The 14269-nt window shown below is 42.4% G+C and overlaps 2 protein-coding genes across 2 annotated transcripts in view; one reads left to right on the top strand and one right to left on the bottom strand.

Moving 5' to 3' along the window:
• The window catches only part of MIA3 (MIA SH3 domain ER export factor 3), a 30353-nt gene extending 29084 nt beyond the window's left edge, over positions 1-1269 (bottom strand). Inside the window, exon 1 of the mRNA XM_065679809.1 lies at positions 1162-1269. Coding sequence (XP_065535881.1) covers positions 1162-1240 — 79 coding nt within the window. The 5' untranslated portion in view covers positions 1241-1269. The remainder of the gene's footprint in view (positions 1-1161) is intronic.
• TAF1A (TATA-box binding protein associated factor, RNA polymerase I subunit A) lies at positions 1205-13723 on the top strand. Its single transcript, XM_065679819.1, has 10 exons — positions 1205-1577; positions 2997-3166; positions 4366-4479; positions 5706-5904; positions 6640-6770; positions 7459-7617; positions 8658-8724; positions 9960-10080; positions 11786-11946; positions 13409-13723. Exons 1-10 carry the CDS (start codon positions 1289-1291, stop codon positions 13528-13530), a joined length of 1533 nt encoding a protein of 510 aa, XP_065535891.1. The 5' UTR covers positions 1205-1288; the 3' UTR covers positions 13531-13723.
• Positions 13724-14269: the final 546 nt, after the last annotated feature.

A 14269-nucleotide genomic window follows, 5' to 3' on the forward strand; every position in this document is an offset into this window, starting at 1 on the left:
AGTTTATCATCAAGTTAACTAAGTTAACTTTCAATTAATAATAATAAATAGTTATGAACTTGTCATATACTAGAAGAACACAGGATTAATAACAGGAGACTTCCAGTATGTCCACATAGAATTATTAAATGTCATATTAAAGTATGATACTGAGGTTAAATGTTTAGAACTTTTCTGCCTTGTACTATTACCCTGACACTCGTTATCAATTACAGCTGAACCAGGATACTGGATTACATGAACCTTTACTCTGAGCCAGTTTATTATTTACTCACTCTCACATAGCAGAGCCATTCTGAAGAAACCCAAAAACAAATCCAAACCAAAACAAAAAACCAAACCCAACTGTAAACTGTTGCTCCAAACCCTGGACTTTACATATACCAAAACACTCCAAGGCAAAGTCAGTTGCCAAAAGTGATTTAAAGAAACATGTTCAGCACAGTTTGGTACAAAACAGATTCTGTGGTTGAGGCAGATTTCCAGGATCCAGGTGGGAGAAGAGGCAATATTGTTGCACTGCAATGCACAAGATTTTGATTCAGAATTCTGCTGTCAACATGATGTTTTAAGTCATAAACTAAAAGTACCAACACCGCTAATGGGAAGGTGATCACAGGATCTGGTTAACTACCCCTTCCAGTGACCACTGCCTTACTCACAGCTGTAGTAACCGTCTGATCATGCTACCTGTAGGATTAAGCAGTTCTGCCGCACTACTGAGCGCACCCAGATAGCCTCCCATGCTTCTGATCCCTCCTGCTTCACCCCTCACTACCACTTCTCATTCCACACCCGGAGCAGAACCAACACATCTCGCCTACACCAGCGGCAGAGGAGCCAGCTCCTCGCTGTGCTTCCTCGGCTTGGAGAGCTCCCAGCCCCTCCGCTCTGACACTCATCCTTCGAGAGCTTGCATCCTCCTTACCGCCCTCAGCCCCGCTCCAGCCGGGTGCGGACAGGCCTAAGTGAGCCCGGCTTTACCAGCCACTCGGGTCACACCGACCCTGCGAGCACCCCACCAGCTTGGGCACACCAGAGGTGCCCCCAGGGCCTGCTCTGAAGGCCAAAGGTAAGTACGAAGCGGCGGCGGCGGCGGCACCCCTCAGCCCGGCCGGACTCCACCGGAGATACCGTAACCCCCGCAGCGGCCACACGCACCCTTCCTGCTCACGTGACCCCACCCCTCAGCCGCGCAGGCGCACGAAGAGATATCCCTCTTCCACCATGGCGGCGGCATTGCCCACCCCTCCTTTATAGCGGCAGAGACGCGCCTGAACAAGGCCGCATGCGCCTCCCGGAAGCTCCTCCTGCCAGCGTGTGCGGGGCGGCCGCTGTTAAACCGAGCTTTGCTAGGGTTCGGCTGGCTCCCGGTGTTCGGCTGCGGGAGCTCAGCCTGCCCGGTTGTTTACCCCGTGGGGGGGGTCTGCCTCCCGGGTCAAAGATGGCCGCTGCCACAAAGGTGAATGGTCTCTGGCAGGAGGATGGGGTGGGGAGAAGTCCTGCCCTGCCGGCCAGCAGCGCGCTGCTGCCGCCCTTGCACTTGCCCATTCTGTCGCCGCACTTCTACCAGCCGGGTAAGGGCGGCCCCGCACTGCTCCCCCTTGTCCCCGCACTGCTCCCCCTTGTCCCCGCACTGCTCCCCCTTGTCCCCGCACTGCTCCCCCTTGTCCCCGCACTGCTCCCCCTTGTCCCCGCACTGCTCCCCCTTGTCCCCGCACTGCTCCCCGTCCTCTGCCCGCCCCGCTCCGGCTCTGAGGGGGGAAACGCTCCGCTGTGGCCGACCTGCTCCTCGCCCTTCGCGCTACCCGTCGGTCTGCCGCTGAGGAGGCGGTTAGGGTTGGGGCTCCCCATGCCGCTTGGAGGCGGCATGAACGCTTACTAGTAAAGTAAAGGTTGGTGAGGTGGCTGATGACAGAAGCTTTGTGGCTGCAAAGCCTATGGAGAAGGTGTTTCGAAGTGGTTTTGTAGTGAAGCTTTACCTCAATCCTATCCACATCGTGTCACTTCTCAGCAACTTGCTTAGCAGGAGGTATTCAAAGCCAGGTTGGACGAGGCTTGGAGAAACCTGGTCTACAGGAAGGTGTCCCTGCCCGTGGCAGGAGATTGGAACTGGCTGAGCTTTAAGGTACCTTCTAACCCAAACCAGTCTGGGATTCTGACTTACCTGAAGTAGCCATGCGCCTTGTATTTAATCTTATGGTGTTTACTGTGGGGTTTATTTTCTTAGTACTTTGAAACCTTTAAGGTTAGAAATAGGCACGAAGACTAAACCTGTAGGTAGGTTGGTTATAGGTAGTTTTGTAGAATGCACTGTAATAAAACTGCTCCGAACCAATGTTTAAGTTATCCTTTGCCTATAGCATCTAGGTGAGCCTTGCATGTCCTTTGCTAAACGCTGTTAAGGCTTGAGCATTGTAGGGGGCACGTTAAACCATGGCGCACAGATGTGGAAAAATGGTTTCAGTTTTGTGCTATAACACACATTTGAACCAGTATCTGTGTAAAAAGGTCAAGTGGTTTCTTTCCAGCCTTGTACTCAAATGAGAATTAATTCTCCACGTTTATGTAGTGGGAACTGCTTAGCCTTTGGTACTGGAGTAGCCTGTTTGTATGTGTGCATGCAAATCTTCAGCACATTTAGATGAAGAGAGTGGTCCCCAAAATATAACAAACTGCTGTGATGTTATCAAGACACCGTGATCTTCTGTGGTAGGGCAGTAGTGTGTAATATTTGGTTCTTCACTGTTTCAAATATCTGCAGCTATGTGTTGCTCATGGAAAATGCCTTTTCATATTATATTTTAGCTCTGACCATAATCTTGCTGCCCTGGAGATTAGTAGGTGTCTTTAATTTAAAAGCCTGATAGCTGAAGAGCACTTTCTGTAGTGCCTGAGAAAAATGGTACAAGAGGGAGACTGAAATGATAGGTGCATTGTTATCTGAATAAAGGCTGTGACAGTTGTGGATTTAGTTTATTTGTTTGTTTGTTTAGCATCTTCTTATGAACACAAGTTAAACTTCAAGAAGAGCAAGCAAGTGTGTTTAAGTTACATTCAGGATGCCATCCTACAGAAGCAGTGGAAAAGGGCTGCAGAGTTTCTGACCTCCTATATTGAGTCACTAGAGAAAGACTGTTCCACAGAATACATGGGTCCATCAGAGGTAAGCTAATGTCCTTATCAGAGTTCTTTTGCAGTTGAAGAAATACTTGCAAGAGTCATCTATAATACTTCAGGACTAACATTTATCTGAATTAGCTAATCCCAGGCTCATTTTCTTCTGTTTTAAAAAGTATTAGAAATAAAGACAGAAAAGTTGGGTAACTTTTATAAACTAAGCTATTTTCTTAAAAAAAAAAAAAAAAAGAAAGGAAAAAAAAGGAGCTTCCAAACCCAAATAAGCAATTATTCAGGTGCTGATGTAGAAACTCATGGATGGCAGGCTGCAGAAAGTCCTTCAGCCCTCATCCCCAGTAGAGTTCCAGGCACCATGCTGTCAACTTGCCAGAAGTCTGCCTCTGCACAGCCCTGCTTTTGCTGTGGGGTTAACCAGTCTTGCTGGAGCTGGAGTTCTGCTGAGGGCTCACTTTTAGGGGTGCTAAGAATCTGCAGGGCTGTCTGATCTCTTCTGAGAGAGGGGAAAAAAAGCCTGACTTGGCTTGGTATAAGTTACCTCCATCAGGAGCACATCTGTGAGAAGTCATCTTCTTAAAGGAGTCCTCTAAACCAGAAAAGCAGTAAATGTGTTTGCCATTGGCATGCCGTCAGACAGAATCTGTTGGAAAGTTAGTGGCTTATTTAGGATTTTACCACCTCCTCCAGTACTTGCAAAACAGCTGGCAGGTACTGAGAGAAGAGCAGGAGGAAAGGGATCAGAGCCTTAAACAGACTGAGTACTTGAATATGGCTAGTCTGCTGTAATACTTGGTTACATTGTGTAGGCAGACCTTAAAAATACAAATGCATGTGGATGGGAAATTACATCTAATTGGAAATAATCTTTATTACTAAGTTCAAAGAATTATGTAGACTTCATGTCTCAGTGGAATCATATCAAAGGAAAATATAACTTCCTTAGTAACAGCGGGGGAACCTTCTGGCAGCTGCAGTTCTCATAAGCTTTGCTGGAGAGCTGCATTTGTAATGAGCAATCGTGAAGCACCCTCTGAATGACTGTAAAAGTCCTACTGGTGAGTATGTAGGTTACTATAGCAGTAGATAATACTTAGTATTTTTTATTTGCAATTCAAGTGTGCATCTTTTTCGTGTGCTAGAGTAACTATAAATTTGATAACGCTGTATGTGTGATGACTTGCCAGTTTTGTACCAAGGTTGTTTCTGAATCTCTCTTCCCATTCGTAGATTATTTGGAGAATAGGAACTGAAATTTTCTGCCATCATTCCCTTAGCAGCACAAAAGAGTTCAACTCTTTCATGGAACAGATGAAGGTTTTAGGAGTAAAAAAGTATTTGAAGGTGAGTGCACTTAATACAGATATGTTGATTTTCCATGTTTAGCTGATCACTTAATTATTAGTTTCTGAATCTCTCTTTTGAAATATATTGCTGACAATAGCATCAAAACCAAAAGATAACACATTTGAGTTACCAATTGCATGATATTTTGAGGGTTATTCTGTACCTAACCATATCTCATTTGGTCTGTGTGTTTGATCACAGATGTGTATTGCCAGTCCTTAGAAGTGCCTAGATCCTTTAATCTTCGAATTTGAAACAGTTAAATTCTTTCATGTGTGTGCCAGTAACATCAAATTACACTTTAACGCTTGCTAAGCTTAGCTTCTTGTCCTTAATTTGGTCATTGTGATGCTGACTAAACAGCTATGCTTAATTTTTGCTTTTGTTACCCATTAACTTTTCAGGTAGCTAATCTGTGTACAAAACAGTAGGCCTTATACTGTGGACCCTGTATCACCCACGGGTGACACCCTGTGGTGGCTCATTCAAACCTGTATTGTTTTGGTTTCCTTGTTTATTGCTTGGGATGAATCTTCTGTCTTTCATTCTATCCTATTTGTTCAAGAGCTTCAACTGAAGCTCTGTGCTAGAGTTTACTAGAGTTAACTAGAGGTTTAGACTTACATCCAGTGCCTAATGAGCATGATAGGGTGGTAGGACACCCCTCTTTCAGGTGTTCTGCAGTTGGGTAACCATGTGGAAGATCAGCAAAGGTAACTGGATTCCCTCAAGTAATTCCTGGGCCATCTTAAGTAAGTACAGCACTTGGTAACAGCAAGTGGGTTTCAGAGGCAACTGCTTTCTGCTGCCTTGCCAAGTATCATTATCTACCACCTGATGGGTGACTTTTTGACTCATGGATCTTAGTCTGTGAAGCAGAAATTATCTGTATATAAAATATGCTTTTAATTATTAACGTTTCTCCAAAATCCTCAGACAGGAAGCATTACTTAGGTTCTTGGCTCATTTTCCTGCCCCCAGTGACACTTATATTCTCCTATTCCTGAATTTTTCTCCAAAATTCCATACAAAGATAATGTTTGGCTAAAAAGTATAAAATGCTTTTCTAATTAAAATACTTTACTGTCCATGTTTGCAATAGTTTATATTCATGTCAGTAATGAGTCTTACCTTTCCCTGCACAGCTGTGTAGATCTTTGCTGTATTGCTGAGGATTGTATTTGTGCTGTGAAATGCTGTGGTATGGTCTGTTTGAATTGCAGATTTGCCTAGAGCATGTCTTTCACCTCCTTTGTAATGGATTCATAGAGGAAGCTTACCAAAACCTGTCCCTGGCAGAAAGCTGGAGGTTTGGAGAACAAACAGTCATTCAGGATAAAGAAATGAAACTGATTCAGGCTTACAGGGGACTGTTGGACTACTACAAGTGGTCTAAGCAGAAGAACATCTTATTAGAGCATGGTAAGTATTATTGCGTTGCGCTGTAAACTTGCTTGCCTATGCAGACACTGTAGCTTGCAATGACACCTTTTCCTTTGCTAGACTTCAGAATTGGGATGGTAAATAATCCTGTATCATAAATGGTGGTGCCAAAGTGGCGCAAGGACCTGCACTTTCCTGAAGTGTCATGGAATGCTGCTCTGAAGCATTTTCTTCACCCCACTGAATCACATTTCTTATATCCAACCAGCATCACCTGAAGTAATGATCGAAGGAATGTATTCACTTACAGCAGTGGCCTTATAGGTGTATAAGTGCTTGACTGCTGCTAGAATTTTGAGTGCTAGGAAAGAACCCCCACAACTTGTCTGAATTTCAGTTTCTTAAAGGCATCTGAGTTGCTACTTGTGTGTGGCATCTAATCTGCATATACCTGCTGACTGTGTGTTATCAGTTACTTTGGATCTCTACTTGTTTCTGTGAAAACTAAGTATTGAATTTGGTTTATTGACCTTGTGCTGGTAGCATCTTGTCTTCGAATGCTACCTGTCATGTCCCGTAAATTGAAATTGGATGATAATAAATTTGAATGAAGAGCAGTGAGTTTCTTGTTTCAGTACTGAGAAAACTGTGGCCTCTCTTCTTAAAAGCTGACTGTAGTCCTTGCTTAGCAAAATGTCATGATCTTAGGTTCACCACTTCAAGATCCCTTTGGATTAGCAGAGCTAACGGTGGCATTCTTTCATGTTTTGGTAGGTGAGGATGGATTTGAAGACTTGTCTGTTGAACAGGAAATGCACAGCTGCTTTCGGAACGCAGCAGTGAACTTAAAGGAGATTATTAAAATACCTGGCATCTGGGATCAATTTGTGAAATGCTACGTGGATGTAAGGGCATGTTTTACAGAGACCTCCCTTTTGTGTTTCCCTGCCTAACTTTCATTAAGATGTGTGTGGATGACAACAAATGTGTAGATGTATCTCACTGGCTTTGATTTAGAGCACAGTTTACTCCTGGTAGAACTGCAGAGCCTGTACGGTGTACAAAAAGGACTATCTGTGCATTGCCAAGAAAAAGAAATAGCCAGACAGCTTGCATATTTCGTTTTTGTGATGCTAGGATAGAAAATAACTGCTTAGAATTTGTAGTTAAGAAATAAAGTTAGTCTTGAATTATCTTTGAAATTATTTACTCCTTGTAAATGTTGGTAAGTGCTGAGTGCTCTAAGCACATCTTACAGGATTTTGCTTGGTGCTGCCAAGTTCTCTCACTAAGCATTCTTTAAAGGCATGGCTGCTTCAGCGTCTTTCCAGTGAGCAAGTGCTGGTAATTCTTTGACAGTTAAGTACGTGCTCAAGGAATTTTCTCCTGTAGCAGCTTCTATGTGTTAATTTCCATCCATGTGTGATGAGAGTAGCAAGTAAAATGAAAATACACTACTCATAGTCTTACCTAATATGCTGCACTCTTAAATCCAGGCTGTGCTATTGGATAGTTCTGTAGCAGCCCAAAATTAATTATGAGAGTTTGATTGCGATTATGTGATAAACTAACAACAGACTTAACTTCCCTTAGTTGTTGGAGTTCTACGGAGACCATAACGAAGCCCGCCAAGTATTATATGACTATGCCTACAACTCCAAGTTTCCTGCTAATCCCAATGCTCATGTTTACCTCTATCAGTTCCTGAAGAGACAAGGTGAATCAAAGAAATCACTCATATCTGCACTGAAGGTATATATTCTATGGTAGATGCAGTCCATGGTCACTCCTATTGCATGCTGGTCTGAGAGTGGTTCAGTTGTAATGCTATTTACCCTCTTAAATTCTTTGTGGGAAGAAGAGTGTTAGAGGGAAGTTAGTGGTAGGGATGCAAGTAATGAGCAGTATCCTTTGCTGTCTTTGAATTCAAGTCTTTGTTTTGCCTTTCACTGATAAATTATATAACTTCTTAAAGTCAGTAAGCTCAGAGTGTGTGTTTACACGGTTCCAGAAGTCTGTGTTTGTACACAACATGCACTGATTTCTGTTACACCTTGATCTTTACAATGCTGAAGAAGTTATTAGACGCCTGCTCTTCCACACATTGCAGTTAGTTTCTCTGCTTCTGTTCACTAAGCTGTGCATTTAAGCTAAAATAGAAGTCAATGTCTGCTGATGTTGGCAGACAAGGTCTTCCTGTATTAAGTTTTTCTACAGTTGATTTTAAATTCCTGCTTTCCTTGCCCTTGCTCATTGATCTTAGTAGCTTCTTGCAAATAATGTTTTGCAGTCTTGTTTTGCCACTTGATGGCACTAAGGTGCTTTCGTTAGGGCAAAGCTTTTAAAACTGCTTCATAAAGTTTAGACTTTTAAACTGTAGCATAAAAATTGTGATATCTTGTGTCACCTACAAGATAGTGACAAATCGAAGAACTGATCTGTGATCCAATGCACAGAGCAGCATACAGGAGAGCTAGGTCTAGGAAGGAAATACTTTTGCTTCCCAGAATGGGGACACTGGATATGGATTTGGGCTGTTGCTTGAGCATGTTGTATTTGTCACATGCAGTCATCAATGTATTTCCTCCATTGTATCAGAGTAGGGACACAGATGTGCAAGATGAACCTAGATATTCATTCTTTCTATTAAGGCACTAAGGTACTAGGTTGCTTATTTTATCTCACTAGAACCCCCAGAACACTGGACCCTGTGCTTTTCTTGAGCAGGCAGAAGTCTGCAAAAGTTTTCACATTAAAATAATGCATCTGGGTTTTGTGGTTGTCTTTTTCAGAACTTGCATGATATTGTTCCTTCTCATGAACTGATGATAGATTTTAATCTCATGCTTCAAAAATCAAGTAAGTCTTCAAATATCTTTTGTTCTTTTATGTTAATCTAGAATGAGGTTCTGAAGTTATTCTGCAGCCTCCTTTCTGCCTTTTGAAGTAGTTTTGTTTGTTAAAACCAACCTAAACCCTCAACTTTCCAATCACAGGAACCCTTAAGTTGGATGTGTGAGCAGGCATTTACAAACTTACTTAAACAAATGCCTTTTTCATTTTAAAGGCTGATCAAAGCAACCTATCATAAGGCACAGCCAGGAGTTCAAAAATAGAATCATGGAATGGTTTGGGTTGGAAGGGACCTTAAGATCACCTATTTTCAACCCCTTGCCAGGGTCCTGTTCCCTTTTTGGAATCTCCAATGTATTGATTCTTTCTCTTCTGAAGGAGTTGAGATGGATCTGTGCTTTAGTTCATGGTTACTGATGAAAGAACAAACACTTCCTCCTCTTTAAGGGAGTTTTATCTTCAAGCTGGTAGAAAAGTCTTCCCAGTTGGAGACTGTTTTTTCCATGCTGATCAGTTGTAATCCAAGCTGTCTGCTTGCGACCTGGTATATTCTAGCAGGTCAGCAGACTGGTCCTTGAATGAAGACTGTTTTCTCTTCTCTGCTTTTTTTTGGGGGGAGGGGAAAAAAACAACCTCCTGGCTGAAACCTCCCTTTTTCTGTTCACTCATGACACATTTACCAACTTTTCATAGCTAATCAGATCAACCTGAATTTTTTTGAAGAAATTTATACTGATCAATGCAACTTTTCCCACTTTTACCTGTTGTGATACAGCTCGAGTGTTGTTTTAAGAACTCTGCTGATACGTAGCTACTGCTGTGAAATATCTGGTTTTTATCAGTCCCACATCTGATCTTTGGTACCTCAGGATTTGAAGTGTTCCAGAGACACTGTGTTCGCTTCCTGTGGGAAGAACATGTGGATTAGAAGCACTGGGTAGCGAGCTTTGGAAACAGTGACTGTTCTAAAGGCAGTGTGAGATAAGTGAGCAGTCCTGTGTGTGCCTCTCTGTGTCAGCAGGTTTTGGGCAGGATGAGTGTAGGGACAGAGTGTCTCTGATAAGAGTTATGCTCTAGAGCTAGGATGTATTCCTTCTTTCTTGGAAGAGAGAAAGCAACGGTGGGAGCCCTCAATGAAAGGGACAGTAGGAGGCAGAATGGAGAACTTTCACTTGTTGGCTACTGATGAGTTAGTTCAGCCTGATGTAAGTAACTTATTATTCAGCCTGATCTTTTTCCAGAGAAGAGGAAAAAACGTCGACTGGGGCTACAAGTTATTTTTGCAGCCTTGGATTATGCTGGCTGTAAGGAAAGCGTAAAAGCATGGAGCTGTTTGGCAAAGCAGCTGAAACAAATTGTAATGTAAGTATCTCTGATGCGATGTTCTAAAACCAGTGTCAAGTCTCTGTTGGGCAATTGATATAGTGACACTCTGTAGCCTTTCTCTTCCTGCTGGTGAAGGGCAGGCTTGTGCCCTATCCTGAGTTCTGTGGCAGTGCTTGACCGCAGTGTGCTTTCATTGGGAAGAAGAAAAGAGATGGAAATTAGAAATCAGTGAGGAGAATTCCAAATTTCCAGTATTGTCATTGGCTGAAAACTGTTAGTTCAGGTTTGGGGTTGTGTTTTTTTTCTACCAGGTTAAGTGTTTATGCAGGAAGAGTTACTCAGATGTTTGGGCAGCATTTTCTTCCCATCACTAATCTCCCTCTTTTGGGGAGGGGGGAATAAGTTGTTGAGCCTTCTGCTCTGTTACTGTGTGTGCATTATTTCAAGCTAGTTTGAGAATTGCTGGGCTGCAGTAAGGGCATGACTGATACCACGCAGACTGGTGTGTTGTGTGATGCTGGTAACTGTTACAGAATGCGTCCAGTGTATTCTTAAAAGCTGAACCAACATGCCTGGGGATTGATGTGTCCTTGCCAACACTGACAGACATGGCCTCTGGCTTCAGAAGAAGCCATCTCAGACAGTCTGTGCCTAGAAGGCCTACAGCGTCTGAACTTTATTCTAACCAATGAACAGGGTGTTGTGTTTTTTTCAGCCCTATATATTTTCATCAAATTAATTCGGAGTTTAATTTGACCCATTTTGCTGTTTTATTACTACCTCCACTTCTGCAGCATAGAATCACAGAATGGTTTGAGTTGGAAGGGACGTTAAAGCTCATCCAGTTCCAACTTCCTGCCACAGGCAGGGATGCCTTCCACTAGAGCAGGTTGCTCCAAGCCCCGTCCAGCCTGGCCTTGAACACTGCCAGGGATGGGGCAGCCACAGCTTCTCTGGGCACCCTGTGCCAGCGCCTCAGTGCCCTCACAGAGAAAAATTTCTTCCTAAGATCTCATCTCAATCTCCCCTTTGTCAGGTTAAAACAGTCCCCCTTGTCCTATCTCTGTGTGCCCTTGTGCCATCACCAGTTTGTCTGCTGTTAAGGTCTAGAAGCTAGTGAATTACAGCTGGGAGTGTTGTTGCACAGAGCTAGTAAAACCAGTATGATTCTCTAACTTTGCCTGCAGTTTTGTTTTTGAAGAGACAACTTCAGACGATTTTGAAATACACTGGACATGTTGGTAATTTTATGGGAATACCACTAACCTGTTATAGGTAGTTTCTATTTCAAAATGCTAGGTTTAAGGACTTTATTGCCTAACAGGTCTTGAAATAAGTATTTGGGATAAGTTAGTCTTTGAGTATGCATAGAGTAACACAAACCAAGCCCTTAAAAACAAGCCAACCCCTTCATACTACTGATCTGTTGATAAACTTGAAGAAACTTTCTCATTAATATTGACAAACTGGCATACAAGTAAAGGCTGGCTTCATTTCACACCATAATCTGTGTTATTGCCAAGTCTAAAGAAGATTGCTGGAGTTCACCTCCTGCCTCATTAGTGCTGCCAGGGATTAAATAAAGTTGTTTCTGTTTAGTGCTTGTCCACAGTATAAGGTCTGTGTGCCTATGCTAGCAACTTATGACACTTCTAGCAAGTCGATTATAAAATGCAGTGTCTCCTAATCATCTTTTGATCCCAACTTAGGCTTTTCTATAACTTTTTTTACCTTTTTCCAGGTCTGAGAAACATCTTGACTGGCTCAAGCAAGAGTGGAGCTCCAGAAAGGACTGGTGGCCAGCCTTCCATTTTAGCCGTTACCTGGGAAAAAGGAATTGGCAGGAAAATCAAAGCCTTTCCTATGAAAAAGCTCTGGTGGCTGGAATCTTATTGGGCAAGGGTAATACTAAATGTTCTTTCCTTTTCATTGCATAGAACAGAACTAATGTCTAGTTCTAGCCCTAATCAGATGACATGCAGCTGATCTACTTCTTGGAAGAAATGCAGTTTCTTCCTTCTAGGAAAGATAGTCTTTGAAGCATGAAGAACGTGAGAAAAATATTCAAAGTGGTTTGGTATTTGACAGTGAGGCATATTTTGCATCCTGGTTTAGAATTCTGTTTTGTCTGTCCTTGTTGAGCAGTCACAGTACTATTTATCATGTTGTTTTACCTTCAAACCACAATTTCAAACATGCACAACACGTTCCTGAGTGAATGTTGTTAGGGTTTGCTTTGCTGGATGCAGCATCTCAGCAAATACTGGGGTTAGTAAGGACCATGGAGGTGGCGTAATGCAGGAGGAAAGGGGGGGTGGTGTCTTGAGTGAAAACCGCCAGCAGTTTGGTAAGGTCATGACGTCTTTAGTAGCATTCTTTTGAAGTGCTGCGAAACCCAAGTGGAGTATCAGGGCCAAAAGCAGCTGCTACACTGAGAATAAGAGTATGGTTTGGAGATAATGGTTTGTTCCCTCTTGTGAACTTCTGGTTGATAGGCAACTTGCTTGTCACCTTTTCTGGAACTTTGTCTTCTGGGCTTCATAAAACAATCTTGCATATTGGAAGTGTTTTTTTGTTCTTTCAGTAATTTTTTATCAAATGTCCCCCAGTTTTTATTTCCAGATGGTCAATTGTTCCAGCTATAATTTTCTTAAACGCAGTTTCTGTGCTTATTGGTGTCAACACAAGCTTCTGTTTTCCTTCTCCAACAAAGTAAGCTCGTGTAAGAAATCAGTGCTGCTTTACATTGTCAATTTTACTTTCTGATCTACATGAAGAGCAAAAATTAGAAGAAAATATTTTGTAAGATGCAGCATATGGTTATATAGAATCACAGACTGGTTAGAGTTGGAAAAAACCTTAAGATATTCTAGTTCCAACCCCCTGCCACAGGCAGGGACACCTCACAGTAGACCATGTCACCCAAGGCTCTGCCCAGCCTGGCCTTGAACACTGCCAGGGATGGAGCATTCACCACTGCTTTGGGCAACCTGTGCCAGTGCCTCACCACCCTCACAGTAAAGAACTTCTTCCTTATATCTAACCTGAACTTTTCCTGTTTCAGTTTAAACCCATCACCCCTTGTCCTATACATGCAGAATGTTTTCTGAGTCAAATGATGATAGCTTATTTAAAGCTGCAATTATGCTCCAGTGTGCATAGAACCCTGTAATGGTTTGTGTTGGAAAGGACCTTAAGATCATCTAGTTCCAACCCCCTGCCATGGGCATGTATTGGATTATTTTATTACCTTTCATTACTGAAAACTTCCTGAAATGCTTGCATGTTATTTAAACAATGAAAGCATTTTGTATTTGCTTATGTCATGCTATAACTTGCAATGCCTTTCTGTTTTTCCCCGTAGATGACAAGTACTTTAAATACATATCCCATCAAGGCTGCAAAGCTCAGATGAAAAGGTTTCGGATACTGAAGAAGTTTGTGCATAAGCACAATCCTGTCTACATGAAAATATCTGGTCTTTGAGTCCTCTGTACAACCTTGATTAGAAGGCGTCCTTCAGGTTCTTGTGCTTTTTCATCTTTGTGAAACTGACTTCTGTAGCTGGCATTCTAGAACTTCTAGGCAGCACCTATTGACTCAGGACTAGACTTTAATATATTTCTGTAAAAAATGCTTTGGGTTTTATTTATTTTATAATAAAATGAGTATAAATCAACTGATAAGGTTGGGGGATTTCTTTAAGATTAGTCCCATATTTCTGTGTGAAATGCAAACAGTATTGATTTCCAATGCATATTGAAAAATATTTAGTTGTATGGTGTGGAGTTTCTGTTTCAGCAGTATAGTAGGCTTGATCCTCATGTTTAGGTGTGTAGATGGTGATTTAAATGACTGCTGAAATGTAGCTTAAAATCCATTCAGGACTAGCAGCGGTATTCACAGGTGTAGTGTCTTAACCTAGGAGCAGTAAGCATGTGGTGCACTGTGAAAACACCTCACCCTTCAAAGGTTACATAGGTTGCTGCTTATAACTGATCATTTCCTGAAATCTATGAAAGATTGAGAGGTTTTTCTGTGCATTGTATATGAGAAGAATTCCATGTTGTGAAGATCTACTGCAGCTTCTTTAAAGAGATGATGCTCTTCAACGTATCCAAAGGCAATTTTCCAGACGTGTCCAGTTCAGGACTTGTTTTCGTAAGACTGGTAGGAGAGTTAAGGGTTGCTGTAGCTGCATGGCTGCAGAGGGAAGCTAATGTTG

This window comes from Lathamus discolor, chromosome 5 (assembly GCF_037157495.1).
Source record: "Lathamus discolor isolate bLatDis1 chromosome 5, bLatDis1.hap1, whole genome shotgun sequence".
Lineage (NCBI taxonomy): Eukaryota > Metazoa > Chordata > Aves > Psittaciformes > Psittacidae > Lathamus > Lathamus discolor.

What these genes read in the sequence shown, in the direction of transcription:
- TAF1A (XM_065679819.1), top strand. Translation starts at nt 1,289, where the DNA reads ATGCGCCTCCCGGAAGCTCCTCCTGCCAGCGTGTGCGGGGCGGCCGCT. An exon ending in GAGTAAAAAAGTATTTGAAG is followed by an intron (nt 4,480 to 5,705) that starts GTGAGTGCACTT and finishes TTTGAATTGCAG; the next exon opens with ATTTGCCTAGAGCATGTCTT. An exon ending in CACTCATATCTGCACTGAAG is followed by an intron (nt 7,618 to 8,657) that starts GTATATATTCTA and finishes TGTCTTTTTCAG; the next exon opens with AACTTGCATGATATTGTTCC.